The following is a 25,603-nucleotide window of genomic DNA, read 5'->3' on the forward strand; positions in this document are numbered from 1 at the left end:
GTATAAAGTGCCTTACTTATCCAAATTGAACACTGTGATTTTCCCTTGTTTTGGTCATATCAAGAAAGACTTTGATATTTAGCAGCATAGTAAGTGAAGCTTGATGAAATATCCTTGTTTGTTGGTATTTGAGGTCTAGTAATATATTAATTACTTGATAGAATATAAAATTTCGTATAAAATAATGCTGTACTTAGTGAGGTTAGAAAACTCATACGTTTGAGTGGTAGAAATATATATTTGCAATGTGTGGTTCTAATGTAGACTTTCCAATACTGAAGAAATAATCAGAACTATAGTAAATCCGTCTAATCTTCTAAATCTTCTTTATCAATAATCCTAGACCTACTAAAAAAATGATTCTACCCATCAGGGATTGTAAAGTGAATACTTAAATATACAGGGAAAATCTACATAAGTTATGAATCCTACAATTTAAGTTTTCTGGGTTCTGCGGAAGTCCTATAATAAGGGGGAGGTACTACGCATTTTTAATTCCACCCCCCTCCCCCCCCGGAACCCTTAATTTTAGTAACCAACTCTGCCCTAGATACCTTATAGCGGGCCAATAAGCTTATTAAGGAGCTTATTAAGGAGCTTAGGGAGTATAACTAGCTACTAAAGCCTATAAAAAGGCATATTAACGGAAATACGCTTTTCGCCTAAAAGCTTGCCTTATGCGAGGTAGATCTAAAGAAGGCTCGCGCAGCGAAATCGCGTTCAAAAGGCCCCCAAAGCCAGAAACGGATCCTTAGAGCTACCAATTTAGCACTTTCGCCTGCAAATGCAAACCAACGTATGACAAAAACGCAGGATGATGATCTAAAGAAGCAGCTACGCAAGGAGGCGAGGAATGCTAATGTAGCAGAGGCTGAGCAGCTGGCTCAATTGGTGCGGGATAGGGAGGAAGCTAAGCATGAAGCTAGATTTACCAATAATAAGAGCTACTATATAGGTAGCACAGCGTTGTTGAGATAAATGATATTTAATGAGAAAAATGTTGATCTTTCCTTGAAGTGGCGGGTCGCACCAACCCACACGAGTTGTAGTGGGCGCCTGGCCCGATTATTGAATGACGCGGTCCACGAATACTAGCACTTGCTCGCCCCTCTCACGCAGATCTCATTTTTACCTGGATTTTGCCTACCTGACTGGAGTCCGAAGTCATGGTGCGCACTAGGCAGACTCTCTAGCACTCGGCACCCAGGCATATGAGCACGCCAATGGTGAAATCCTGCTCTCACATCTCAATCAGCCGACCTGTGCAAGGCACATACTATCTGTAGGCTCAGAAACTAGTGATTTTCATTTAGACGACTGCTCAGGAATATCCGATCCCCCATCCCCTTTTGCTCATTCCGACTCTCTCCCACGTCTAGACATCTGCTCAAAATGACCACCCAAAGCGCTATTGTCGTCCAGGAGCCTGGCCGTGCGAGTTTGGCACACAATGTCCCGATTCCCGACTTATCGGATGACTATATTCTCATCAAAACAAAAGCCGGTATGTTAACCTGTTTCTTTTTATCGCTTTTGGTTTCTAGCTCTATGAGTGGCTGGGCTAAGATATCACCTAGTCGCTTTGAATCCAACGGACTGGCGTCACATTGATTACGTCCCCTGTAACGGTGCCATCGTGGGCTGCGACTATTCTGGGATAGTGGAAGCGGTCGGCCCCCTTGTCAAAAAGTCTTTCAAAAAGGCGATCGCGTTGCTGGGTTTGTACACGGCAGCAATGCGGTTCGCCTCAATGGTGGTGCATTTGCCGAGTATGTGATCGCAAAGGGCGATCTCCAGATCTTGATACCCGACTCCATGAGTTTTGAGGCGGCAGCCACGTTCGGCGTTGGTCTGACAACCGTTGGTCAGAATCTGTACCAAAGCATGGAATTACCCTTCCCAGGCGATCCGCCAGGTGAGACAGATGACACCAGTATTCTCATCTATGGAGGGGCCACCGCTACCGGCACTCTGGCTATCCAACTAGCAAAACTATCGGGACTGCGAGTGGCTACCACATGCTCGGAAAGCAACCGCAGCTTTATGTTTGAGCTCGGGGCGGACGCCGTTTTTGATTATCACGACCCCCAAGTGGGTGACCAGATCCGAGAGGATACCGATGATGCTCTAGAACTTGTCCTGGATACAATCTCTACCCCCCAGTCAGCGGCCATATGCAGTGCTGCCATTTCGTCAGCCGGTGGCTCCTATAATGCCTTGCTAGATGTGCAATGTCCCCGAGAAGATGTCGATTCACATGTCTCCATGGCATACGACCTTTTGGGCGAGCCTTACCGCATGGGGGCACAAGAGACATCTCCTGATAACACAAACTTTGAGTTTGGTGCCAAGTGGTGGGAATTAGCACAGCAGCTGCTTCACGACCGTCGCATTCATCCTCATCCGTATCAAGTCAAACCAGGCGGCTTGGCTGGAGCCTTGGCTGGTCTCCAAACATTACGGGAAGGTAAAGTTCGAGCCTGCAAGCTGGTTTATCGAGTGGATGAGGTTGAGTGAAATCTTGGAAAGGCAAACTAGATGTTCTTAGTTTATTATCAAAGCTCGGCCAAGCACGGGATTAGGTATTCCATATAAGACTGATCCGGTGCATCCAATGGTAGCTGTGAGATAAAGTACAAAGCCATTGTCCCATCAGGCCAATAATACATACAAGGAAGTATCAGACAAGAAAACTCAATAGAGCTTTGCAATAAGTCACTATAGTGTAAAACATCTCCCATCGCTTCTGGATTACTACTGAAATTTGTCCCTCACAAGCAGATACTACAGAGACGCCGAATTGTGTGCTCTGTGGCTTCATATTACCAAACAGTTAGTATATCAATTCGACTTCAAACATGTGGATGTCCTGAAGCATGATACCTCTCATCGCCTATCAATGGCTATCATCTCCTCGACTTAAGTCGGGAGCGTATCTAAGACAGTGATACTTACAGCCCAACGACCGAGGGGCTTTCCAAGTGACATAGTATCTTATATTTATGACTTTCATTTGTATTGAACACCACGGCCGCCACATCAAACAGTCGGAAGACTGCTTCTCTATGGTATCTAATTTTGATAACGGATAAATAGTACATATAGTGAATATTCAAAAACATATAATGGTCAAGGGAATGGTGATAGTGGCCTCCAATGCAAAGATCAGTATGCTGTCAAGCTCCGTGTCAGCCACTAGCGCCTAGATGGCTGGATTAGGGTGTCTTCATCCCGACTTCGCAACCTCGCCCTTGACCCAGGACTCGAGTCCGCCTTCGGCAATGATAGCCTGCACGTTCGCGGGCAACTCGCCGACCTGCTCCGTCCAGCTTTCTCCAGTCTCGCCTTCCTTCACCTCGACGAGACTACGCTTCACGTCCCACGTCAGGGTCCAGCCTGTCCGGCGAGTCAACTGTCGGTCCGCGGCCGAAGGCGACTGAGCAAATTCAGTGCGCAGGCGCTCAAGGAGTCGTGGGACTTCAAGGCCCATGAGGGCATTGTTGATACTGTTGCGGGCGAAGATGTTGCCGAAGCTGCCAGCGACGACGAGAGGAATCTGCTTGGCCAGGATTGCGGTAGCCGCCTGTTCTCTTGAGGATCCGCAGCCGAAGTTGAAGCCAGCGACAAGGATGTCGTTAGGCTTGGCAAGATCCTTGAACTCGGGGTCGTAGTTGGACATGCAGGCTTGCGCCATATCCTCCTTGGAAACATTGTCTTGGTAAGTCAATTTTCCGGGATAGATGCTGTCAGTGTCGAGGTTGTCGGCATCACAGAAGACAATCTCGCCGCTGATACGCTCGGGGAAGCCGGGCAGAATCTCGGTGGCAGGCTTGGAGTCGTCGGTGGCAGACTCGACGCGATCGATCAAGGATTCCATCTGCTGGAGCAGGTTGGAGAGCTCGTTCTCGGTGGTGGGCTCCGAACCGATGCCGAATCCGTGGTCGACGCCATACCAATCCTCTGGCACCTGGTAGGCACCGGGGCCAGAGATCACACCGCTGAGGGCGCTGGCAGCCACAACCTCGGGACTCGCCAGGTATGCCAGCGCGTCTCTCGAGCCCATGCGTCCCTTGAAGTTACGGTTGCTGGCACTGATACCAACCTCGCCGGCATCGAGAAGGCCCTTTCCGAGACCAATGCACGGCCCGCATCCAGCAGGCAACGGCTGCGCACCAGCATCGAGCAGAGCTTGCCAGTCGCCGGTCGCCTCGGCGGCTTCTTGCTCGGGCGCGGAAGCTGCCGCAATGTACAATTGGACACCGTCGGCAATTTTGGGGGTAGTATCTGGGTTCGCCTTAGCGGCGTCTTTGAAGACTTTGGCGGCCGCCGCGAGGTCGGAAGCACGCGAGTTGGTGCAGGAAACGATATATGCGCGGTTAATTTTGATGTTCTGTTGCACGAGCTCGTTGAGTGGTGTTGCGACCTTGACGGAATTAGGGCCTGAAACGTAAGGCGAGAGGGTGGAAAGGTTAAGGTAGAGCTGCTTGGCGTACAAGGCATCGGGGTCTGCAGTGAGGGGATTGGCGAACAACTCGTCGATTCGTTCGTGTGTAATACGTTGGCGAGTTGTCCGGTCATCCAGCATCGCCGCCTCCGTAGCCTTGTATCGTAGCCAGCGCTTGAGGGTCCGATCGATGGGGAAAAGACCCGAGAGCGCACCCCACTCGGTTGTCATGTTGGCAATCGTCATGCGACTATCCACGAGCAGACTTTCCATAGTCTCCTCGGAGCCAGTAAACTCAATCGCATGGTTCAATACGTCGCTATTGAACAGTCCGCACAATGCGACAATCACATCTTTGCCCGTCACGCCAACAGGTAGCGTTCCTGTGAACGTGACCTTTGCCACAGGGGGAATCTGCCACCATGTGCGCCCAGTTGCCCAGATACTGGCGGCATCTGTACGAACGACAGGTGTTCCAAGACAACCGACTCCGCCGTAGTGATTGCTATGGCTGTCAGAAGCAACAGCCATCGTGCCGGGCCAAGCATATCCTTCCTCGACCATAACCTGATGACCAATACCCCGGCCGGCAGGATAGAAGTCGACACCGTGCTGTGCAGCAAAGGACTCAATCTGTTCATACTTCTTAAGATTCGCCGCACTGGTGTTCTGAACGTCGTGATCAAGCGTCATGACAATCTGCCCCGGGCGACGAATCTGCGTAGCTCCCATAGACATGAACTTGAGGGCGACAGGCCATGAGTTGTCGTGAGTCATGCAATATTCAGGGGCAAGACTGATATAGTCGCCGCTCCGAACGATCTTTCCTTCGGGAAGACCCACGGCGTAGCGTTGTACAATCTTCTCTGTCAAGGTCTGCGGCGATTGCCTTCCGGAGGAAGGCATTGAGGAAGCATACTCTTGCTGCGAGTGGAAGCCTTCGGTCTGAAGAGAAGCTGTTGTGCTCAACGGGCGAGCGGATAGGGACGTCGGGAGTGATCGCAATGGGTGATGGATTCTCCTGCTTGAGAGACCGACCGACGGCGTGCATCGGAGCCAAATCTGGGAGGGTTAGATTGACTGAATCTCCATCAGAGGAAGTTTTACTCACCGGTCTGCGCATCATGGTGCGCGAGGCGCCTGCCATGTTCTTCAATGCCATCGAACACGGGGACATCTTGGTGAGTCACTCCAAAACAAACTTTTGGTGCACAAGTTCCTTCAAAGACCGATCTCGGGGGTTGACAAGGGTGGAGACACGTGATCTGGCGTACCCCGGGCAGTTGGTCTGCTGACAGCCAATCGATTTCAAAGCGACCCCGGAACGCCCCAGGTCACGTGCAGCGAATGATCCTCGGTCAGAGAGTGGGACTCTCCGTGTCGATCCTCGAAGATGAAGGCATGCTGGTTAGCATGGGACCAAACACTCGACCAAACGGTTGCTAACTGAACATGCATTTAATTACAGCGATGTCCTAAGGAACAGCTTCATCTGATGTCAGTACAACGTCGTCCAGGTTAATCGGGACTTGTCTAGACCCCATTGATCGGGATTTCGAAGGTGTAGTTGTACCTAGGTATATGCATAATTATCATGCATGGTGTGTAGGAGTCTTTTTCTGACATGTTAATGGAAAACAGGGAACGTCAAAGCAACCATCAGTGCATTTCAAGTTCTGTATTTCGTACCCTCCGTACGGAGTATATTCTGTCAGATCTCGGCAGTTCTCGCCCCGAGGCTTCAATGCGTACGTCTACGAGGCACCTGTTTCGTTCTTAGACAGGGTGCGTGTGCCTCTCAACTAAACTCATGTCACAACGATTGATTTTGATTCTCAGATCTCGAGCCGTGGAATGATCAATTGGCCACAGTGGAATGAAAAGCCCTAAACCCGAGACATCTCATTTCCAAGACAACTCGGGAGTCTTGGCAGCTGCAGCCACTGCGATATGAGGGTTTGCGGCAGGATCGCCACGAGGTTATATGCAGCCTATCATGAACCTTGAATGTCGAATCCATGTGAGATATATTAGCGATTCGATAAGGCTGGGCTGTTTGCCACACAACAGGGGAATTTCTCGGTTTGTAGAAGGATTGCAACCTTGGAACACACAGCCTTCCCACGGTTACTCCGTAGCGATAACCTGGCGCAAAAGCAAACCACGGTGGCCCAAGGCAGGAATGCCAAGACATCAAAGGAGGTTTACAACGACGGAGTAGTCCGTCGTTGGATCGTTCCTTTTCTGCTTCAGTACTATATCATATATGTACATTCATTCGAACTTAATGATCGCCTTCTACTCCGTACTCATTCCTCTTTTTTTACTTTATCGCGTGGTCTGGTTTTTTCTTTCCGCCTAAGGTTGTGATGGAGATCCTCGAACAGTATTGCAGCTGTACGGGGTAAACAATCTGTGATTACGCCTGTCCATTTTGCGCACCTTGACAAAGTAGTATAACTTTCACACAACTCATTTGACTGATTCAAACCCGATGACCGCAATGGCCGGACTGGAACCGGTTTGAGCATAACACCTGGGCTGAGGCGATCTGGTCTTGGCCGAGGGGAACGTGCACTCAAAAACACTGTTCGGGGCCACTCCAACCTCAACCCGGACAATGCCCCTCAAACCCGGGCCTTCAAGGGACATAGCAACCGTTCCATTGTGCCTAGCCATGTTCGGGTTGTATGATCCGATGCACTGGTCAAAAAAGACGCCACGTGCCGTAAACTGTGCTACAATCCATGGTCGCGACCGGATGCAGTTCAGACCCCCGATATGTACCATCTCAGCCCGCGGGGGGAAAAGTTCACTTCGACCAATTGGCAACGATAATCGAGAGGTTAGTGTGCGTCATAATCATTCGGAATGGCCTGCAATGGCCGTGGCTTACTGCGTACATGGGGCTACTTTCGGGCGACGCCTAATCTCGCTTTGGCGCATATAATCCCTGTTCTCAAATGTCATATCCCGCACTCTGACCGATTTCATTTCCGGATGATTTACTTTTTTTTCTGCTTCTGTCCCTCAACGTTACATATCTTGACCTTCCTTTGACCTCGTTCTGCTTCTGACTACATCCTTCCATTTACTCCAAATTTCCCAGTTCTTTCCCCGATTGTTTCTTCTTGTGTGATGTGAAACAAACAGTATCAAATCGTTGCTTCATGAACTCTTGTCCTGAATTCACCCAATATTCTACGGCCCTGGAAACTCGACGTTTCCGGAGATTCGGCCATCTGGACTTCAATATCCATAGCGATATCACTGCCCACAACGCGATCGATTCAACCTCCAAACCCTCGCGATCAAACCCGTCCGACTTGTAGAAGACCCGCTCCCAGATTGAAGCCCACTCGGAACAATTGCAGAGCCCATGCCCCAGAAATAGATTAAGCGACAACTTATTGCCCACGTGTTGACTGCACCGTATCATCAAATCAACCCAGGAATGAAAACAGAATGACGAGCTTAGGCGAAAAACACAAAGAGAGGAGTGTCAGTGTGCTGGGCACACTCGGGCTCAAGAATGAGGGCGGACCTCGTGATGTACAAGAAGGTGTGATGGCTCAAAATGCAGACAATCTTCAGCGTCATCTGGGAAATCGTCAGATTCAGCTCATCGCCATTGGCGGCTCTATTGGCACGGCCCTTTTCGTGAGCATCGGCACGGGTCTTTACAATGGTGGGCCTGGCAGCTTGTTTATCGCGTTTACCGTCCAAAGTATTTTTTTGGCTATGGTGAATAACTGCATCGCTGAGATGACCACTGCATTCCCTGTCAGCGGTGGGTTCATTCGCTTGGCCGGAAAATGGGTCGACGATGCTCTTGGGTTCATGGTTGGTTGGAACTTTTTGTCCGTTTTCTTTATGGCGTTGCCGGAATCCTCTTTATCTTCGCTAACACCCATTGTAGCTTCTATGAGGCTCTTTTGATTCCTTTTGAAATCTCAGCTTTCACCCTTGTGGTGTCTTTCTGGAGTTCGACGGTTACTGAGCCCGGCCCAGTTGCGGGACTCTGCGCTGGAATTATAATCGTCTATGGGTAAGCACTCATCTACCACTATGCTATTTGCCTATGATCGAACTTTTACCGAAGTACTGACGTTTGCGCAGATTTCTTAATATTCTGGCCGTGAAGGCTTACGGTGAAGCCGAGTTTTGGTTGTCCAGTGGAAAGGTCATTCTGATTTTCTCCCTGTTCTTCTTTACCTTCATCACAATGGTTGGTGGAAACCCGGCCCATGATGCTTACGGTTTCCGCCACTGGAACAGCCCAGGCTCTTTCATGGAGTATCTGGATGGCGGCGCCCTTGGTCGTTTCGAAGGCTTTTTAGGGTCCCTCTGGTCGGCCTGCTTTGCAGTTGTGGGCCCTGAGTACATATCCATGGTCGCAGCTGAAGCAAAGCGTCCCCGCGTTTATATCAAGAATGCGTTCAAGACGGTCTATATTCGATTCGGTCTTTTCTTCATCGGTGGCGCATTGGCTGTAGGCATTGTTTGCGCTGCAAATGACCCAGAACTGGAGAAGGTGGTACTGGGCGGTTCGTCTGGTTCGGCCTCGGCCTCGCCATATGTCATTGGCATGCGAAACCTGGGTATTTCAATTTTCCCTTCGATCATCAACGCGTGAGTGCTATCAAAAAGTGCTTTCATTGAATATATGCTGACAGTACTCTTTCAGTCTCCTCTTGACCTCGATCTTCTCTGCTGGAAATACCTATACTTACTGTGCTATCCGTACTCTGTATGGCCTGGCGCTAGAAGGAAGAGCGCCCAGAGTTCTCACCCGCACTACACGCAACGGTGTTCCCATATATTGCTTCATGATCGTGATGATCTTCCCCATGCTCTCCTTTTTGCAATGTTCCAGCAGTTCGTCAGTCGTCATCACCTGGTTTGCCAGTCTCGTTACTGCTGGAGGTAAGGAGCCATGATTCACTCCGACACAACTAGAAAGGCGATCACTGACCAGATAACTCAGGGCTCATCAATTATATCGTCATCTCTCTGACGTACATCTTCTTCCACCGCGCTTGCAAGGCGCAAGGCATCGACCGCAGATCCTTCTCATATTTCGGATGGCTCCAACCATACTGTGCCTACATGGGATTAGTTTGGATGATTATTGTGACCATCGTCTACGGATATCCTGCATATAAGCCCTGGTCGGTCTCCAAATTCTGGTCGAACTATACCATGCAAATCGTCATCCCTCCTCTCTTTATTATCTGGAAAGTCATCAAGAAAACCAAGTTTGTCAAGGCTCACGAGGCGGACCTTGTCTGGGAACGGCCCTTGATCGACGCCTATGAGGACAGCTTCCTGGACCCACCTTCTAGCTTCTGGAGAGAAATGGGCCAGATGGTTGGTATTGGACGTCACAAAGGTGGCGATGAAAGGCGATCGAATTCAGTCGCTCAGCCTCGGGAGTCCGTTGATGCATCTTCCGCCTGAGTTCGGAGTGTCTTGCATGATAATCACGTTGATTCACAGTGATAAAGATATCTTTCATGTATCAATGAGTTTTCTTAGCACGGTAATGCTTCAAGTTCTGATGCATGGATATGTTTACTTCCGATATGTCACAATATGATACCAATATCTCTTTTATTGCAAATGTGCTTTGAATTATTCTACCTAGAACTGGGAACATTGGGGTTGGATGGATATTTGTCACAGTCGATGATCCTACATTCTTATATGCTCGTATCTATACCTCAGTCGACAAACATTTGGCAATGCCACCTTAATGACTTGCGTCAAGATTTGTCCACCGCGCCATCGATTCAGGTGCAGCCATTTTTGGCTTCCGGTCCCTGGTGAAGACACATTTTTTTATTACCATCCACCCGCATAGTAGCCACAGTCGTCTGGAAGTCAGCAAAGTTCCAAACCTGCTCGCCTGCCATCGACTCGACACTGTCAAACACTCGATGATACATGTCAAGCAGTTGAGTCTGGAATTCCTCGCTCCAAGGCAGAGCCAGGCTGGAGTGAAGACCCGCAATTGTGTCAGCGCCGTACTCGGTCATGATAATCGGCCTGTTGAATTTCTCTTCCCAGCCATGCAGCTCCTCCTTCAGCGCGGCCTCCGCTTCTGCGGGGTCACCTGTTTGGGAATACCACCCAAAGTACCGGCTGAGACAACTAACATCAAACAAGTCGGCGATTCGATCTATCTTGTATGCTGCCGTCATGACGTTGGCGAATGTGATAGGATGAGTTGGGTCAAGTTCATGGGTCAACTTGGCTAGCGGCTCGAAGTATTCGCGGGCGCCATTTTTGTGAGATGCAGGTTCATTGGCAATCGACCGCATGACAATGTAGGCGTGGTTCTTATCTCGGCTAATAGCTCCCAGATGAGTTTCTCGTGCGGTGCTTGAGTTTTATTGTTGATAGCATCTGGAGTAAAGGTTTCTGGGGATTCGCCGGAAAGCCCCAGCAAGCCGATGTTTAGACCCACCCTTGGGAAATGGCCCTGTCCAGGGCTAGGTTGTGTCGCTGGCATTGGACGAGAGAGTGAATTTCTACAGACCATCAAGGCTCAGAAGCTCTCGAGACGATGTTTGTTGAGGCTTCAGCTTGATCAAAGGCTGTTCCTTTTGGACGAACTCATTTTGTGAGTGACGACCAAGTGCAGGAACGGACAATGAAGGAGGAATAAGAGACAGCAGCAATAACCCTGCAAGGGATTTCATGGCTACTGACAGTGGGCTTGTTATGCAAGGAGATGTTCCACGATTTCTGGTTGTTTGAGGTGCGCTGTTGAGTTGATCATGGTAGGATGTCTCCCCATATAGAAATATATATACTTGTCACGGCCTTGACCGGCATTTGCACTGTATCCGCATCGGCGACTGAGTAACTTGGCATCCTGAACAGGACATACGATATATAACATACTATGAAGTACAAGGCTTAATGTGAAAGTAAGTCGGGTTGGGGTATGTCAAGATGCTAAGACTGGGGAGTCAGAGGTGTTCATTTCTTCTTGCGAGGGGGGGGGGTTCGGTAGAGGCCCGGGGTATCGCCATGTATGCACGCAAATACCCCATGTATCGGCTATTTGCATCAACTTCCTTCTCTCCGGTTATTACTGAGCATTTTGACCCCCATAAATTGCGGAGACGAGTTTCAACCCATTGCAGTGAAATGTAGCGAGCAGCCCTAAGGGCCCATCTCAATTCTCTGATTGACTCTTGCTAACATCATAGCTCTACACTACACCCATGTCAGGTGATAGAAGATATCTGATTATACCTGGAGGGAAGGAATAGCTAGCGGAATAGATTCCGCTAGCTACGAATAACCCTGCTTTAAGATGGAGACTGAAGATCAGAGGTTAAACAACGCAATGTTGTTTCTCCTTCGGTATTCGAAACGAAAGCCATAGTCTGCTATCGGGGAAGTAGAGATGAACAAAACGATTATATTCACATTCATGAAAGGCATATGATCTAATAAAAAGGGACGGAAGATAGAAGGAAACATGATAGTATGTACATCTTTCTCAACAAAGCCACTAATCGTGCACTTGTGGAAGAACAAACAGGTTCCAGAACTCGTCAAAGTCGATGGTCTGCGTGGCTCCGATAGAACCTCCCTTAGTTTCCCTCAAAGTTGTTCCATCTCCCAGATACGCGAACCGGTTAGTCTTTGTCTCAGGCGTTCGGTCCATTTTGAAGTCCTCCCAACGCGGGTTCTTCATGGCCTCCAAGAGATGGAAGATGGATCCGCCGTAGATGGCAATAACTGGGCCGTCAACAGTGCCGCGTTTGTACCAACTGCGACAGTTTCCAGTCCAGACTGTGCGTTCGAGGTATTTCTGCACATGTTGATTATACTCTTCGTTGACATCGTCGTCGACTTCGAAGCTGCGAACCCCCTCTGTTTGGAGCTTTTCCATCCACTTGTAAATATACGCGGCAGTTGCTTGGATTCCAAGGATCAGGGACCCATTTGCAAGCGGTGAATTGGGTCCGACAAAGCCTGAATTGTTAGTAAATCAATCACAATGTCAAGATGAAAAAGAAACATACAGAAGTAGTTGGGGAAGTCTGGCACACACATGCCCATGTATGCTTTTGGAACATCTTTTTCCCACTTCTCAGCCATATTAATTCCATTGCGGCCCACCAATGGGAATGCAGGCTTGAATGAAGTGTCAAAGCCGGTTGCGCAGACAATAACATCATATTCAAACTCAACGCCGCTGCGTGTCTGAATACCACGCTCGGTGATTTTCGAGATATCATCCCATCTCAACTCAATATTATCTTGAATCAATGCCTCCAGAAAACCGGGTCCCGGTGTTTGGCGACGGCAACCAACTGGGAAGCTTGGTACTAAAAGTTCAGCTGCACGTTTGCCCTTCTCACTATCACCCAAACGGTCGATCATGGACTTTCGGAAGAGATCCTGAGCTTGCTTTTGAAGGTCGCACTCAGAAATCACCCGGTTGTAGTTTTCTGCTCGTCGGTTCATAATGGCAACACGATATTCACGAAGTACTTCAGGATCCTTGAATAGCTCCAGAGTACTCTCAGAGAAATTGTAATGCTCGTCCATTTCCGGATCCTTTGCTGTCGGCTCGTTGATTCCGGGAGCTGGACTGATCCATGTCTGGCTGCGTACGTAGCAATCCATGTTCCCAACGACTGGCAATGTCAGTTACCTGGTACAGATGCATCCTAGAGGGTAGATATGAAGGTACCTTGGGCAAGCTTAGGGACAATCTGGATACCAGAAGATCCGATTCCGATACAGGCAACGCGCTTCCCGGTGAAGTCGTAGCTGGAGTCCCAGTGTGCCGAATGAATGAGCTTTCCTTTGAAACTCTCCAATCCTTCAATTGTGGGCCATTTCCAGTTGCTGCAGTCATTCAATCAGCACCAATATGAAAAAGAAAATTGAAAGAATAGGGATGCATACTTCAACACGCCGCTGGCATTGATGAAAACATCGCACTCATCACTGAATGAGGTAGAGCCAGTCCTGATCTTGAGGTCCCACTTTCCCTTATCCTCGTTCCACAGGGCAGATTCGACCGAATGCTGGAGGCGAATGTATTTCTCGACTTCGTATTGCTTGGCCACATCTTTCATGTATGAATGGATTTGCTCCGACGTCGCGTAGTAATTCGGCCACTGCGGGTTGGCAGCGAAGCTATAAGAATAATTGTGCGCTGGAATATCGCATTGACAGCCGGGATATCTATAGTGAACATGTCAAGCAAAATTAGATCGTCGTCCTGAGCGCGAGGGATAATTCAACTTACCGGTTCTCATACCAGGTTCCTCCCAGGTCTGCATTTCGTTCGTAAATAACAAAGTCTGCATTGGCATTCTTCATGCGCTCATTGAACACAATACCCATCATAAGACCGGAGTACCCCGCCCCAAGGCAAATGACGCGAATCGGTCGTCGGGTGCCAATGGGCTTCTCGATGATTGTATAGTTTGGATCCAGAGAATTGTGAGAAGCGCTTTTGGGGTCTTTGACACCGTCAACGCCCTTCTGCGGACCCGAGATACTCGTTACTGGAGCCGCTGGCTCTATAATTGCTGCGGGTGGTGCCATGGTTGGAAGTAAACACAACGCTGTAGATGATCTTGTGTGAGTGATAGCTTGAGACTATATTCCGATCGCGTGTTTATGTTTGTTTCGTTTTCACCGAAGTATACGAGCAGCAAGCATGGCGCGGCCATAGTCATAAATAATGTTGTTCCCTTGAAATATTGCAGGGGTACACTTGCCGAATCTCCGGCTTCGACTCATTGACCCGTAGCAACAAACCACGCGAGACGCGATAGTTCCGGGACATGACTACGCAAGCTGCTTCGGTTGTCCAGATTGGGACGACCGGGGACGATAGCCGAATCTTTGGTGCGACATCGGCTCGTATACCCCATACCCCACATCGGATTGTGGAGAAACTGGAGAAGCACGAAGCAGACAGAAGCGGAAGGAAGAATGACCAAAGCTGAGGCATGTCATCTAATCGGAGGGACACGGTCGCTGGAGTGTTAACACGAAATTCACAGTGTGGCCTGACCTTTTGTCCCGACTCAGAATGTCGGACTAATGACCTCCGAGATTGTTGGGGAACAGAGTCATCATTCTCGAGTTTCAACTAAGCTGTTACTCCAGGTCTTTCCTGAATTCCAGATATTCAAATTCCATGTATTTACCAGTGGAAATCCTGATCTTGCGAGTATTGACCACGCAAAAATGCATCTAATATTCCTGAATCTTAAACTCTTTGGAAGCAGTCGGGTTGGCCAGAGCCCACTGAATACCACTTTCCATGACATGATCCCATTGCTTGCAAACCGATAGTCTCTCTCCGAATCGTCGGAATCCATGCGGCACACCCTTGAAAACATTCACATTGGTTGGCACCCTATAATTAAATCAATGAGAGCTAGAGGATGGACATGATCGGGGGCCTACTTACCCATTTTCAGCCAACAGCTTGCCGTATAGCAGTCCTTCATCTCGCAGCGGGTCATAACCTGCAATTCCAAGCGTAGTCGGTGGCATTCTCTTCGCATCTTCAGAAGATAAATGCGCTGGATTCAGCCGTTTGTCGGCTGGATCTGGATCTTGTACCTTGAGGAGATCACCAAACAGCTGTTTCCTGCGCAAATTCAGGATTGGCGCGTTCTCATTTTGGCGATATGAAGATATACTAAGATCCTTCATCTGGTGTAATTGGGATGCGTAGCACTTCGTGTAGACTAAACAAGGAATCATCAAGACTTGTCCACGAATAGCGGGTGTTGACGAAACTCGGAGCTCCGATCTTAATGCTGTCTGTGTCAGGGCCGCGGCGACCCATGCGCCAGCTGATATCCCACCGACGACGATTTGGTCTCGATCACCGTTGAACAGAGTAGCGTTGTCACAGACCCAAATAAACCCGTCTTCTGCATCATTCCACGCAGTCGGGTATGTATACTCAGGAGTATGACGGTAATTGACATTGACGACAACGACACGGGCACTGATGGCAAGCCGAGCGCATATCGCGTCTTCTGAACTTAAGGTGCCAAAAAGGAATCCACCCCCATGGAAGTGTATGTAAACAGGGAGGTTCTCCGTGGGTGGGGCAGTCAGTGGACGATAGCTCCTCGCCTCCAATTTGTGGTCATCGCGGCTGGGAATTTCGTGGTCTTGCATTGATACGCGCTTGGAAAGCTCGATCATTTCCCTCTGCGCCATGGCTTCTCTACCCTCGTTGGCTGTTCGCTTGAGCTCAGATAAACTCTGCTCCTTTGCAGCCGGCAAAGTAGCCTCCACCTTCAGCCACTCCTCGCTGGGGATACCATATTGCGAAAAGTCACACATATTGCGATAAGAGTTTGGAGAAAAGGGCAGTGCGTTGTTCCTCACGTTGCTTGACTACCTAGGTATGTTTTTGAGTGTTTCATCGATTCACGCGTAGCCTGAAAACCTAAGTCAAACTTTGCACAAGACCTTGGATTGATGATGATAACTATGAAACTCGCTAGATCACTGCCGAGCCTACTAGTCCTCTCGGCTTTGGGTACCGGCGCTGGCGTATAGTACTTTCTATACACCAGCGTTGGTTGCCGGGGATCATATTGAAACAATACGCGTCGACTACCAAGCTGCACGTGCGTCTACGGTACAGTCACCAGAGTATAGCAAGAACTTGTATCATGAACGTTGATTTGATGGCCAACGCTGGAATTCACGACAAGACCGTCTGCTTGATTGATTTGATAAGAATACCGTAGACTACACGCCAGCCTCCCGCCCTTGTACTCCTTATGCTCGGGTTAGAATACACCTATAGAGGATCACATTCTTCCAAAGGCCTACACTTGCTGTGGTCGAGGATCTTTCTAGGACTTTCCCCAGTAACGGCCAAAGTTTAGCCAGCTCTGTAGCATTATATCTAGTTAATTCATGAATGAAATTGGGTTTCATCCACATAATACGATATTATTGGGCAATCGCTCGCGGACTATAGAGCTATCTCACGCCGTGTTCACTAGCGGCGCTGCAGGTTGTGGGAGCGCAAAAAGAAGCCCAGGGTGGAAAATGATTCACATACGAGTTGAGAAAGAAGAAGAGGTGATTTTCTCACGGCTGAGCTGTAGAATTCTGCATGCCTACCTCACAAATCTCGCATTTCATCCCGCATTAGAATCATGTGGTTCGCACCCGGCTCTATCGACCAGAAAACCAGAAAACTTGCACTGCCAAGGAGGTTGATCGGAGATCAAATGATCACTCTGAAATTTCTTTCATTCTCATTGTTTTTTCTCACGTCGTTGTCGAGAGAACATCAGGAACAGACAAGATCGGTATTTCCAAAAGCGGGTTGCCGGAGGCACGTGTCACGTTAGCCCCTTTCTATGAAAATGTGTTTCGGCTATGATCCCTCTGCCCTCGCGACATCCACGGGCACTTCGGTAGTTCCTTTGCCTCCGTGAAGCGATGGCACCTGATGAGCCGGGATGAGTTGCGCACTCGGTACGGAAGATGTCCCTGATGGTCCGCACGGCCAGTGGGGGGGTTATAGCGGGGATTCTCCCCAACGCCGATAGATTTCTGTTCTAGTATAAAGTTAGGAACTTCCAACAATGAAACGCAGCTAAAGGAATTCCATCTGTCGATCGTCTATCGCTTTGCCATACCCCGAGTCGAACCATTCCCCAGCTTCAAGCTTCCTTCAATCACAACAGTTCATCCCTGTCACGGACAATCGCCATCGAAGCTATTATTTGAATAACAATGGCCCCGTCAATTGTAACACCAAGTATCCCGGCGTCCCCCGTGGCGGAGGGAAAGCTCCCGGCAGTCTTCACTCCTAAAGACGCGAAGGACCTTCCGGAAAGCTTGCTTTCACATTTCGCCCCCCACATCGATGCCAAACAGAATGTGCATGGTATTGAAACCGCAGCCAGCGACCAGTACAAAGAACACTCTGTATCATTCAATGCGCAATACGCATTGAACCCTCGGAAACTGAAGATTATCACCATTGGTGCAGGATTTTCTGGCTTGTTGCTCGCGCACAAGTTCCAACATGCCTACCCGGAGCTTCAGGACTTTGTGGAGCACACGATTTTTGAGGGTCGAGGCGATGTCGGTGGAACGTGGCTTGTCAATACCTACCCTGGTGTGCAATGTGATGTGCCTTCTCATATTTATGTAAGTCGACCCGTGAGCATTTATCATTCCGACCTTCTGCTGACGCCCTTAGGCGTTCCCGTTTGACCCTAATCCAGACTGGCCTCGCTTTTACTCAAGTGGGCCTGCAATCCATGATTACATCTCGAGAACTGCAAAGAAGTGGAACCTTGATCGTGACGTTCAGCTAAACACCCGGGTTGTGGCCGCTCATTGGCAAGAGAACTCCGGTAAATGGAAGATTACTGTGGAGCACGGTGGTGTTGAACGTGATGAGTATTGTGACATTCTCATCTCAGGTCAGGGCAACTTGGTGTACGTTTACAACTGGTTTCCTCATCAGAGAGAAGCGTAGCGCTAATCTTCGAAACAGGAGCCCTTCGTGGCCAAAGATTGCCGGACTTTCCGATTTCAAGGGTCATGTTACGCACTCTGCAAAATGGGACCATGACTTCGATTACTCCAACAAGCGGATTGCTGTTATTGGCAATGGATCATCCGGTATCCAGATCGTTCCTCAGATGGCCAAACTTCCGGGCACCACGGTGCGCAACTTTATTCGCGGACCAGCCTGGGTTTATTATCGTGTCCCTCCTTCCAAGCACCTTGGCCGAGAGACCGAAGACACAAACCCCGAATTTTTCGATACGGAGAAAGAGCGCTTCCGCGATCCTGTCCAACACCGCGAATACCGCAAAGGCATTATTCACCGTACCAACAAGGCCTTCCGCCTGGTAAGCTCCTGAGAGACGCCCTGTCACATGTCGCCTCAACTGACATTCGATGCTATGTAGTTCATCAAGGGAGAGTCCAACGAGAACACTGTCAGACTCGCAACAGCCCAGATGGCCGAGAAGCTCAACCATGATCCCGTGCTGTGCGAGCAGCTCATTCCCAAGTGGGAGATTGGCTGTCGTCGAGTAACCCCAGGCCCTGGTTATCTGGAATCATTCTCGAAGCCGAATTGCAGTCTTACCTCGAGCGCGATTACCAAGATCACAGAGAAGGGTATCGTTACTGCCGATGGAGAGGAATATGAGTGCGATGTTTGTAAGTGGAATCTCTTGGTTGATCCCCTATCAATGGGACTCAATTCTGACGCGTTACCTTAGTGGTTTGTGCCACCGGATTCGATGTCTCCAAGTGCCCTCAATATCCTCTGGTCGGACAAAACGGAGTCAACCTTGCCCAGAAGTGGAAGGATGAGCCCACCTCTTATCTTTCAGTCGGTACCGATGATTTCCCCAACTATTTCACAATGGCTGGACCCAACTGTCTCTGCGGTCACGGATCCCTGGTCGAGGCACTGAACTGGACGGGCGACTACTTTGTTAAGATGATCAAGAAGATCGCAACAGAAGACATCAAATATATGGTCCCCAAGCCCTCATCTGTGGACGCATTCGGCAAATACCAAGACGAAATCCACAAGACCTTGGTTTGGTCCGGCTCCTGCCGCAGCTGGTACAAGAGAGGTACAGTTGATGGTCGAGTCACGCATTTGTTCGCGGGCAGTGCCATTCTTTTCCGCAAGCTGCTTGGCGATATCCGCGCAGAACACTATGATATTGCTTACAATTCCGGCAATCCATTCCGCTTTTTGGGTAACGGATTCACTGAGTGGGAGATGCGGGAGGAAGCCGATCTGGGATGGTATGTGCAGGTTGCTAAGCCTGGTCCTGAGGTCAATGACGAAAATGACAAGTCCTGGATCGCGAAATAAAGGGCTAGAATACCTTGGAGTATGCACTGGTTTGATATGCTTAGTTTAGATTGTCTGTTGCTTGATGATTTGTGATTTTCAATACTTGTGATAAATATATTCATCTTTGAACGAACGGAAATCCCGCTGGTCCCAGTCCTTTAACCCATTTCAATGATCAATCAAGGACTAGATGCCCCCCAAGAGCCGTAGATCTGAGGCCCATCGACTTTTCTCAGGGAACATACTAGAAACTGTAGAGGATCCTAGTCGGTCCAAAAGCTACACATGCAGTGACCTTGAACTTTTCTAGCGATTTCAACAGAAACAATAAATCAACCAAAGTCCAATTGCCCTGTTACAGTCTAACTAGTTGCATATGACTATGCAGGCGCTTCATCCAACCGAAGGGAAAACTCAAAGTCAAAATGCCGAGCTGGGATCCCTCCAGGCTCCTAGAGAGTATACAGAGGCTGATTTGTAAAAGAATGTAGAATCAGCTCAACACTGGAAAGAAGCGGTACTTCCTTGGCAGTGACCTACATCAATATAATCTTTCGTAAAGGACTTGCTGTATCTTATGAGTTGGTAAGTGTCAAATCAATAGAATGCTATATTTGGAATGCCTCGGATCGAGGTCTGATTTGTTTCAAACATCTATGTATGTTGGGACTTCCCAGGGGAGGAAGCTGGTGTAGACGAGCCATGAAGTAATTATGTTCAGTTATACCGAGTCTCAACCCTCCATGCTCTCAATCACAATAGAATGAATATTCAATTCTCCTACATAAAAGATTCCACAATATTAACTAACGACTATTTGCCCAGTTTCCGAGGTCCCTTGATCTGACAACCTATCACAGCGAATACCGGAATTGCATGTTCTGCGATCGGTTAATAGGAAAGAAGAATGTGGGAGCTGGAGCGTCTTACCTTCTTGTCGGTTAAGTCATCCTCGTACGCATGCTCAAACCCTTCGGCGGTTCCCGTCTTGTCGCGGCGGCGATTCTCCATCGCGCAGATAATACGGTATACCAAAATAAGGCAAGCTGCAACAAAGGATGTGATAACAACCACGATAAATCCTTTGTTATAATGCGGGGCATCTTCGGATCGGAATGCCTGAGGTCCTGCAAAGTTACCTGATAGGGATCAGTCATAGTAGCCTATGTCAGTAGAGAGTAACTTACCGAGGGAGTAACCAATGTACAATCCCGAGGAGGCCAATGATCGCTTAGTATATCCGGCGTTGTTTGCAAGGAAAAGGCCCATGCAGACTGCGTACCCAGCGCCCAATGTTGGGAGAATGTAGCAGGAAAAAGAAGTCCACCGAGTGCCGACCGAGGCAGAAGCCAGAGAAGAAGGCTTGCAGTCATCGTAACCAACTGGGTGATAATGATGAGATATGTTCGCCAGCCAGGGAATTTGTAAGCCAAGTAGGTCATAAGAAGCATCATGCTGCCAGCATAAACACCAGATGGTATCATGAGAAGCAACGAGTTGAGCGGATTAAAACCAAAGCCATCGATGATGATAGCCTGGAAAGTCGAGATTGGCGCGTTAGCGAACATGCTAGTGACAGCGTAGAAGAATATCAGCCAAAACTTGACATCGGCTAAAAGCTCAAATGCTTGTCCTTTTTTGAAATGCGTATTTCGCACTCCGGAGTTATTGGTCCTCATGCGAGCCACTGCGATATAACGCTCCCTCTCATTGAAGCCCCTAGCTCGAATGGGATCAGGTGGGAGGACAAAGTAAATCACAACGCCGCAGATGATGGTAAGGGCGCCGGCGAAAAAGTACATGTAGAACCAGGGGGAAAGGCTTCCCTTGAGGTGTCCAAGTCCGTAGTTGACAAGCGGCGAAAAGATGGACACGTAACCTGTCCATGAATACCAGGCACTAAAGGACAGTTAGCTCGAGGCCAGAGCCGTGTGAGATTGATGTGAAAACATACCCCATTCGTAGAGACTGTTCATCCTTTTTGTACCATCCACCCTGCAATGTGGTAAGCTCGAGCTTCTGGAAGGACCAGTGAAGGAACGTTACATACGACGATCATCATAAACATGGGGCTGATTCCAGCTTCAGTGAAACCAAGGAAAAATCGTTGTGCATAAAGTCCGCGGAATTCAGTACACGCGGGGGTGCAGATCAAGGTGGCTCCCCAGACAATGATTGCTAGAGAAGCGACCCGCTCAATGGGAAATCTCTGGGCCAGTACAATGACTGGGTAGGCTCCCAGAATAAACCCAAGGTAGAAGATTGAAGAAGCCATTGAAAAGCGATTTCCAGTGTTCAATTCCAAATCATCCTTGATGCCGAAGAGAGCCTGTAGATATCATGAGCTTGTGGAATAAGGAAATCCAGACGATCTTCATACAGCTTGTCCCAGGAGAACTTTGTCGGCGTAGAGAAAGGCATAGGTGGCACACAAGACAGGCAAAAGCTTCAAGTCAATCTTTCTGCGCAGCCTTTTCTCCTCCTCGGGGGTCCAAGTTTGATCGCCATCGTAGACAGCGAGGACCTTGATAGCTTCATCGCCATGAACGTTGTCAAGTGCCTTCAAGTCTCCCTCTTCACTAGCCGAAATGTGCTCGCTCGAGACGCCCAGCGAAATGTCTTCCTTGACTGACATGGTCAATGCGTGATAGGAATGCGATGTTGTGTTGTCACATCGAGGGCCAGCAGCCCCTTTTTATGCTCCGGACAGATACTAGAATTCTGGGGAACATCATGATACCGAACAACTGAGGAGCGCCAAAGCCTGGGCATCAATTAGCTCCATGTGGATACATGCTTTGTGTAGACACAACAGGACAACCGACGGAAAGTCCATAGGGGGATTGCCGATAGCATAGCCGGAAGGCAGAACCGTGATGAACAGGATGCTGTCTTAGCGCCTAACTCCCGAGAGTGCGGGGGCATAAATGCGGGGAAGCGCTAATACGAGAAAGAGAAGGATTTGAGGAGCCGATCTGGTCTCAGAGCAGTTAGTCTCTTTAGTCACTTCTGGAAATCCCGATGGGGACGGCCGAGATCGCTGGCGGAAGAATGCGCGCTTCGTCCGCTCTCATAAAGTCTACAATCTCCGGCAATTTTCAACTTCAACTCACTTCCAACATGACATCGCGGCCATTCATCGAGCTGCCTCCGGGCAAGGACGTGGTGAGCGTTAAACTGATCAATCCTGTCAATTTCGGCCCAGCTATTATCAACCGGTTCATGGGCCCTCCTGTGCCTGGAGTCGAGAAAAAGAAACCTGGGCCAGTCTTGACATTCCTGGTGGAACATTCTTCCGGCCAGAAGCTTGTGTTTGATCTTGGGATCCGGAAGGATTATCAAAATTATGCTCCGACAGTGGCGGAATATATTCCCACGACGAATTATGACATCCAAGTGACAAAGAATGTGGTCGATATCCTGGAAGAGAACGGCATTCCCGGGACAAGCATTGACGCGGTGATTTGGAGGTAATTGTTTTCGGAGCAAAACATGAACCACAAAGTAACAATCATTCTCTAGTCACTGGCATTGGGATCATATAGGAGACCCTTCAAGCTTCCCCAGCAGTACTGATTTGATCGTGGGACAGGGATTCTCCGATGCCATGTTGCCTGGTTATCCCGCCAATCCCAAGTCCCCGATCCGCGAGAGCGACTATGCGTAAGTCCGGACTTCATAAGAATGACTAGAAACCCTCGGGCCTCTAACGCTTTGCAGGGGCCGAAAACTGCGCGAGATTCGATTCGATGGGCCTGAGGCCCTACTCATTGGGAAATTCCCTGCAGTGGATTATTTTGGCGATGGGTCATTCTATTTATTAGATAGCCCTGGTCATGCAGTCGGGCATCTATGCGGTCTCGCACGAACGACCGTTGATCCTCCTACTTTTGTTATGATGGGAGGAGACATCTGCCATTATGCGGGTATCTTCCGTCCCTCGAAGTATCTCCCTGTGCCCGCATCGATTTCTCCACATCCGTATAACGTACAAAGTGAGGTACCTTTCTGTCCTGGAAGTGTGTTTGATGACTTGCAGCACAGCAGAGAGAGAAAACCTACAGATACGATGTACGAGATGTGCTTCGGTCATGATATTCCCCTGGCACAGAAGACTCGTGATAATTTGCAAGAACTGGACTGCGACGAGAACATATTTGTCATCATTGCACACGATGCAACAGTGAGGGACGCGGTGGATCACTTCCCAGCGACTCTCAATGACTGGAAGGAGAAGGGATGGGCTCAGAATGTAAAGTGGACTTGGTTCCGGGATCTCGAACCATTTTGGAAGTCGAAAGGCTTGTAGTTAGCTCAATTTGAATGCTCTAGATGAAGTTCACGATCATGATCACCCAAATTGAAGTCTGCATTGGGTGTCTTTTATCGCTTTGGCGTTGAATAATCGTCCTTTTGCTGATTGTAACCGCAAATACCTTGCCATGAAAGAACGCCGCCTAGTGCCTTCGTGACCACTGTCTCGGTAGCAAATTCTGCTTTTAACACGACACAATCTACTTTGATGCAATTTACTACCGAGTCTAGGGAGGTCCAGATTATAGATTCAGTACAAGACGCTATAGCTGCAACCCTATTCGTGCAGTAAGGCAACTCGGGCCTTGACCTTTCCATCGCAAAGATTCTTCAAAATCACAGGGAAGTCCTTCAAGCCAGCAGTTTCAGTCTGTGGTTGAATTACACCCTTCGAGATCAAATCAAGAACTTCCTTCAAATCTCTCGCTTGCCCGCCATAAGTGAAGATGATGCTCAGCCGCTTCTGGATACCAATCTTCATATCGATCATATTCTCGTCATCGAGGGTGCCAACACACAAAAGCTTTCCTCCGCGGCGAACTGTCGACGAATCAGCTTTCTAGTTTATGTCCAATCTAGATCAAATACTCACCAATATTTTGTGCATCCTGGAAGGTCTGGTGCGTGCCCACGAAATCCAGAGTCGTGTCAATCTTGCCCTGTAATCCATTCTCGCGCACAAAGTCTTGTACTGACTTCCCAGCTGGCACTAGATCCTCTCGGGGAACGCCGAATCTTGCAGCCTCTTCTAGTCGTTCCTGTCGAATATCCGAAACGATAACCCTGGCCCCAATGTGCAGAACAATCTGCAATGCATTGAACCCTAACCCACCGAGGCCGAACAAGAATACAGTCTCCTGGGATTTAACCTCTGCACGCCTGACAATAGCGTGATAGCTTGTTTTAACTGCATCAGTTGCAACAGCTGCGACAGACGATGGAATTCCTGTGGCTTTTGTCAGATCAAGCCGCAATATGGGACTGTGCCGACAAACCGTCTGGGACCCGCACGACGGCTCGAATATCCAGCGCAGCATATGGTGCATAGAAGCCATCTTGACCAATACCAGCATGATGGGCTTGCTCACAAAGCTGAGCAAGATCCCGTGAACACTCTGCGCAATCGTCTAATCCACAGCCAGGGACGGCGATAGTCGCGATTCGATCTCCCTGTATGATTTATTAGGCTAAGGGCATCATCCAGCACATTTCCTACTTACTACTCTGAATCCAGCATCCTTCACCTGGTCACCTATCTGAATAATCTCACCACAGCCTTCGTGACCCTTCAATCATAAATTCCAGTCAGCATTTCAAACCCTCGATAGTTTGAAAAAGAGGGTGTGATGTGCGTACCAGAGTGTACTTATCCTGAAACCACGGACGTTGCTTTTCGCTCGTGAGGAGCGAATGGTCGCTATGGCACACTAACAAGCAAGTGTTAATACCATCGCTTAAAGCTGCTGTGCCAGATAATAGGGATAACTGCGAGGTACTAACCACCAGAAGCCAGCAGCTTTACCAAGAACCCTCTTTCTGGGGTTTCGGGAACAGGGACTTCCTCCCAGACCTGTGGAAGTGTGAGCAAGTGCGATTCCCCATATACTCTTTCTAGACTCACAGGCTCGGGGTTTCCTTTATGTTTCCTCCACGCATACATGGATGACGGGACGCTAGAGTTAGTGGAAATCGTCATGGTGGGTAGTTCTATGTTGTATAATTTAGTGAGGATTCAAGTCTCGGTTTTAGTCGCTTTGTGTGTCTATATAGCAGCTGCGTCTCAATTAAATGTACTTATCAGGACCTGCCACTCGGTTATACTATACCGACATTGCCGGACATGTCGGCTTTTAATCTAAACTGTACCGAGACATGATGTGAGCGACTATCTAGAACTATGCAGGAGTATCAAATGTCCCGTAAGAGTATGTAGGCATCTATCCAGGTAGAGGCACTACCCACGAAACATG

General features: G+C 48.9%; 10 protein-coding genes across 10 annotated transcripts; 4 read left to right on the forward strand and 6 right to left on the reverse strand.

Annotated features, from left to right (window-relative positions):
• Positions 1-1,392: 1,392 nt before the first annotated feature.
• On the forward strand, positions 1,393-2,517 carry N7457_000743 (zinc-binding alcohol dehydrogenase family protein; the record flags this gene model as incomplete). Its single annotated transcript, XM_057171811.1, has 2 exons — positions 1,393-1,504; positions 1,691-2,517. The coding sequence occupies 2 exons, from the start codon at positions 1,393-1,395 to the stop codon at positions 2,515-2,517; spliced, it is 939 nt and encodes a 312-aa protein (XP_057035714.1).
• A 709-nt stretch (positions 2,518-3,226) lies between these two features.
• On the reverse strand, positions 3,227-5,621 carry lysF (homoaconitase LysF; the record flags this gene model as incomplete). The annotated part of the gene is made up of 2 exons (XM_057171812.1): positions 3,227-5,506; positions 5,556-5,621. The coding sequence occupies 2 exons, from the start codon at positions 5,619-5,621 to the stop codon at positions 3,227-3,229; spliced, it is 2,346 nt and encodes a 781-aa protein (XP_057035715.1).
• Positions 5,622-7,909: 2,288 nt separating this feature from the next.
• N7457_000745 (uncharacterized protein) lies at positions 7,910-9,904 on the forward strand (the record flags this gene model as incomplete). The annotated part of the gene is made up of 5 exons (XM_057171813.1): positions 7,910-8,304; positions 8,364-8,492; positions 8,564-9,076; positions 9,132-9,370; positions 9,432-9,904. 5 exons carry the CDS (start codon positions 7,910-7,912, stop codon positions 9,902-9,904), a joined length of 1,749 nt encoding a protein of 582 aa, XP_057035716.1.
• A 332-nt stretch (positions 9,905-10,236) lies between these two features.
• N7457_000746 (uncharacterized protein) lies at positions 10,237-10,767 on the reverse strand (the record flags this gene model as incomplete). The annotated part of the gene is made up of 1 exon (XM_057171814.1): positions 10,237-10,767. One exon carries the CDS (start codon positions 10,765-10,767, stop codon positions 10,237-10,239), a length of 531 nt encoding a protein of 176 aa, XP_057035717.1.
• A 1,205-nt stretch (positions 10,768-11,972) lies between these two features.
• Positions 11,973-14,029, reverse strand: N7457_000747 (flavin-containing monooxygenase; the record flags this gene model as incomplete). The annotated part of the gene is made up of 5 exons (XM_057171815.1): positions 11,973-12,439; positions 12,490-13,107; positions 13,164-13,321; positions 13,382-13,663; positions 13,728-14,029. 5 exons carry the CDS (start codon positions 14,027-14,029, stop codon positions 11,973-11,975), a joined length of 1,827 nt encoding a protein of 608 aa, XP_057035718.1.
• Positions 14,030-14,686: 657 nt separating this feature from the next.
• N7457_000748 (alpha/beta hydrolase) lies at positions 14,687-15,799 on the reverse strand (the record flags this gene model as incomplete). The annotated part of the gene is made up of 2 exons (XM_057171816.1): positions 14,687-14,852; positions 14,907-15,799. The coding sequence occupies 2 exons, from the start codon at positions 15,797-15,799 to the stop codon at positions 14,687-14,689; spliced, it is 1,059 nt and encodes a 352-aa protein (XP_057035719.1).
• A 1,416-nt stretch (positions 15,800-17,215) lies between these two features.
• N7457_000749 (flavin-containing monooxygenase) lies at positions 17,216-19,337 on the forward strand (the record flags this gene model as incomplete). Its single annotated transcript, XM_057171817.1, has 5 exons — positions 17,216-17,635; positions 17,688-17,929; positions 17,988-18,348; positions 18,409-18,664; positions 18,727-19,337. 5 exons carry the CDS (start codon positions 17,216-17,218, stop codon positions 19,335-19,337), a joined length of 1,890 nt encoding a protein of 629 aa, XP_057035720.1.
• An 836-nt stretch (positions 19,338-20,173) lies between these two features.
• N7457_000750 (Major facilitator superfamily domain general substrate transporter) lies at positions 20,174-21,954 on the reverse strand (the record flags this gene model as incomplete). The annotated part of the gene is made up of 6 exons (XM_057171818.1): positions 20,174-20,200; positions 20,250-20,458; positions 20,602-21,218; positions 21,274-21,314; positions 21,370-21,648; positions 21,700-21,954. The coding sequence occupies 6 exons, from the start codon at positions 21,952-21,954 to the stop codon at positions 20,174-20,176; spliced, it is 1,428 nt and encodes a 475-aa protein (XP_057035721.1).
• A 485-nt stretch (positions 21,955-22,439) lies between these two features.
• On the forward strand, positions 22,440-23,628 carry N7457_000751 (MBL fold metallo-hydrolase; the record flags this gene model as incomplete). The annotated part of the gene is made up of 3 exons (XM_057171819.1): positions 22,440-22,789; positions 22,842-22,982; positions 23,040-23,628. The coding sequence occupies 3 exons, from the start codon at positions 22,440-22,442 to the stop codon at positions 23,626-23,628; spliced, it is 1,080 nt and encodes a 359-aa protein (XP_057035722.1).
• Positions 23,629-23,910: 282 nt separating this feature from the next.
• Positions 23,911-25,293, reverse strand: N7457_000752 (zinc-binding dehydrogenase; the record flags this gene model as incomplete). The annotated part of the gene is made up of 7 exons (XM_057171820.1): positions 23,911-24,173; positions 24,226-24,579; positions 24,629-24,803; positions 24,854-24,919; positions 24,990-25,060; positions 25,134-25,203; positions 25,255-25,293. 7 exons carry the CDS (start codon positions 25,291-25,293, stop codon positions 23,911-23,913), a joined length of 1,038 nt encoding a protein of 345 aa, XP_057035723.1.
• Between the last annotated feature and the right edge of the window lie 310 nt (positions 25,294-25,603).

The sequence above is a fragment of the Penicillium paradoxum genome (genome assembly GCF_028828445.1).
Source record: "Penicillium paradoxum strain IBT 22861 chromosome Unknown utg000002l_segment0_segment0, whole genome shotgun sequence".
NCBI lineage: Eukaryota > Fungi > Ascomycota > Eurotiomycetes > Eurotiales > Aspergillaceae > Penicillium > Penicillium paradoxum.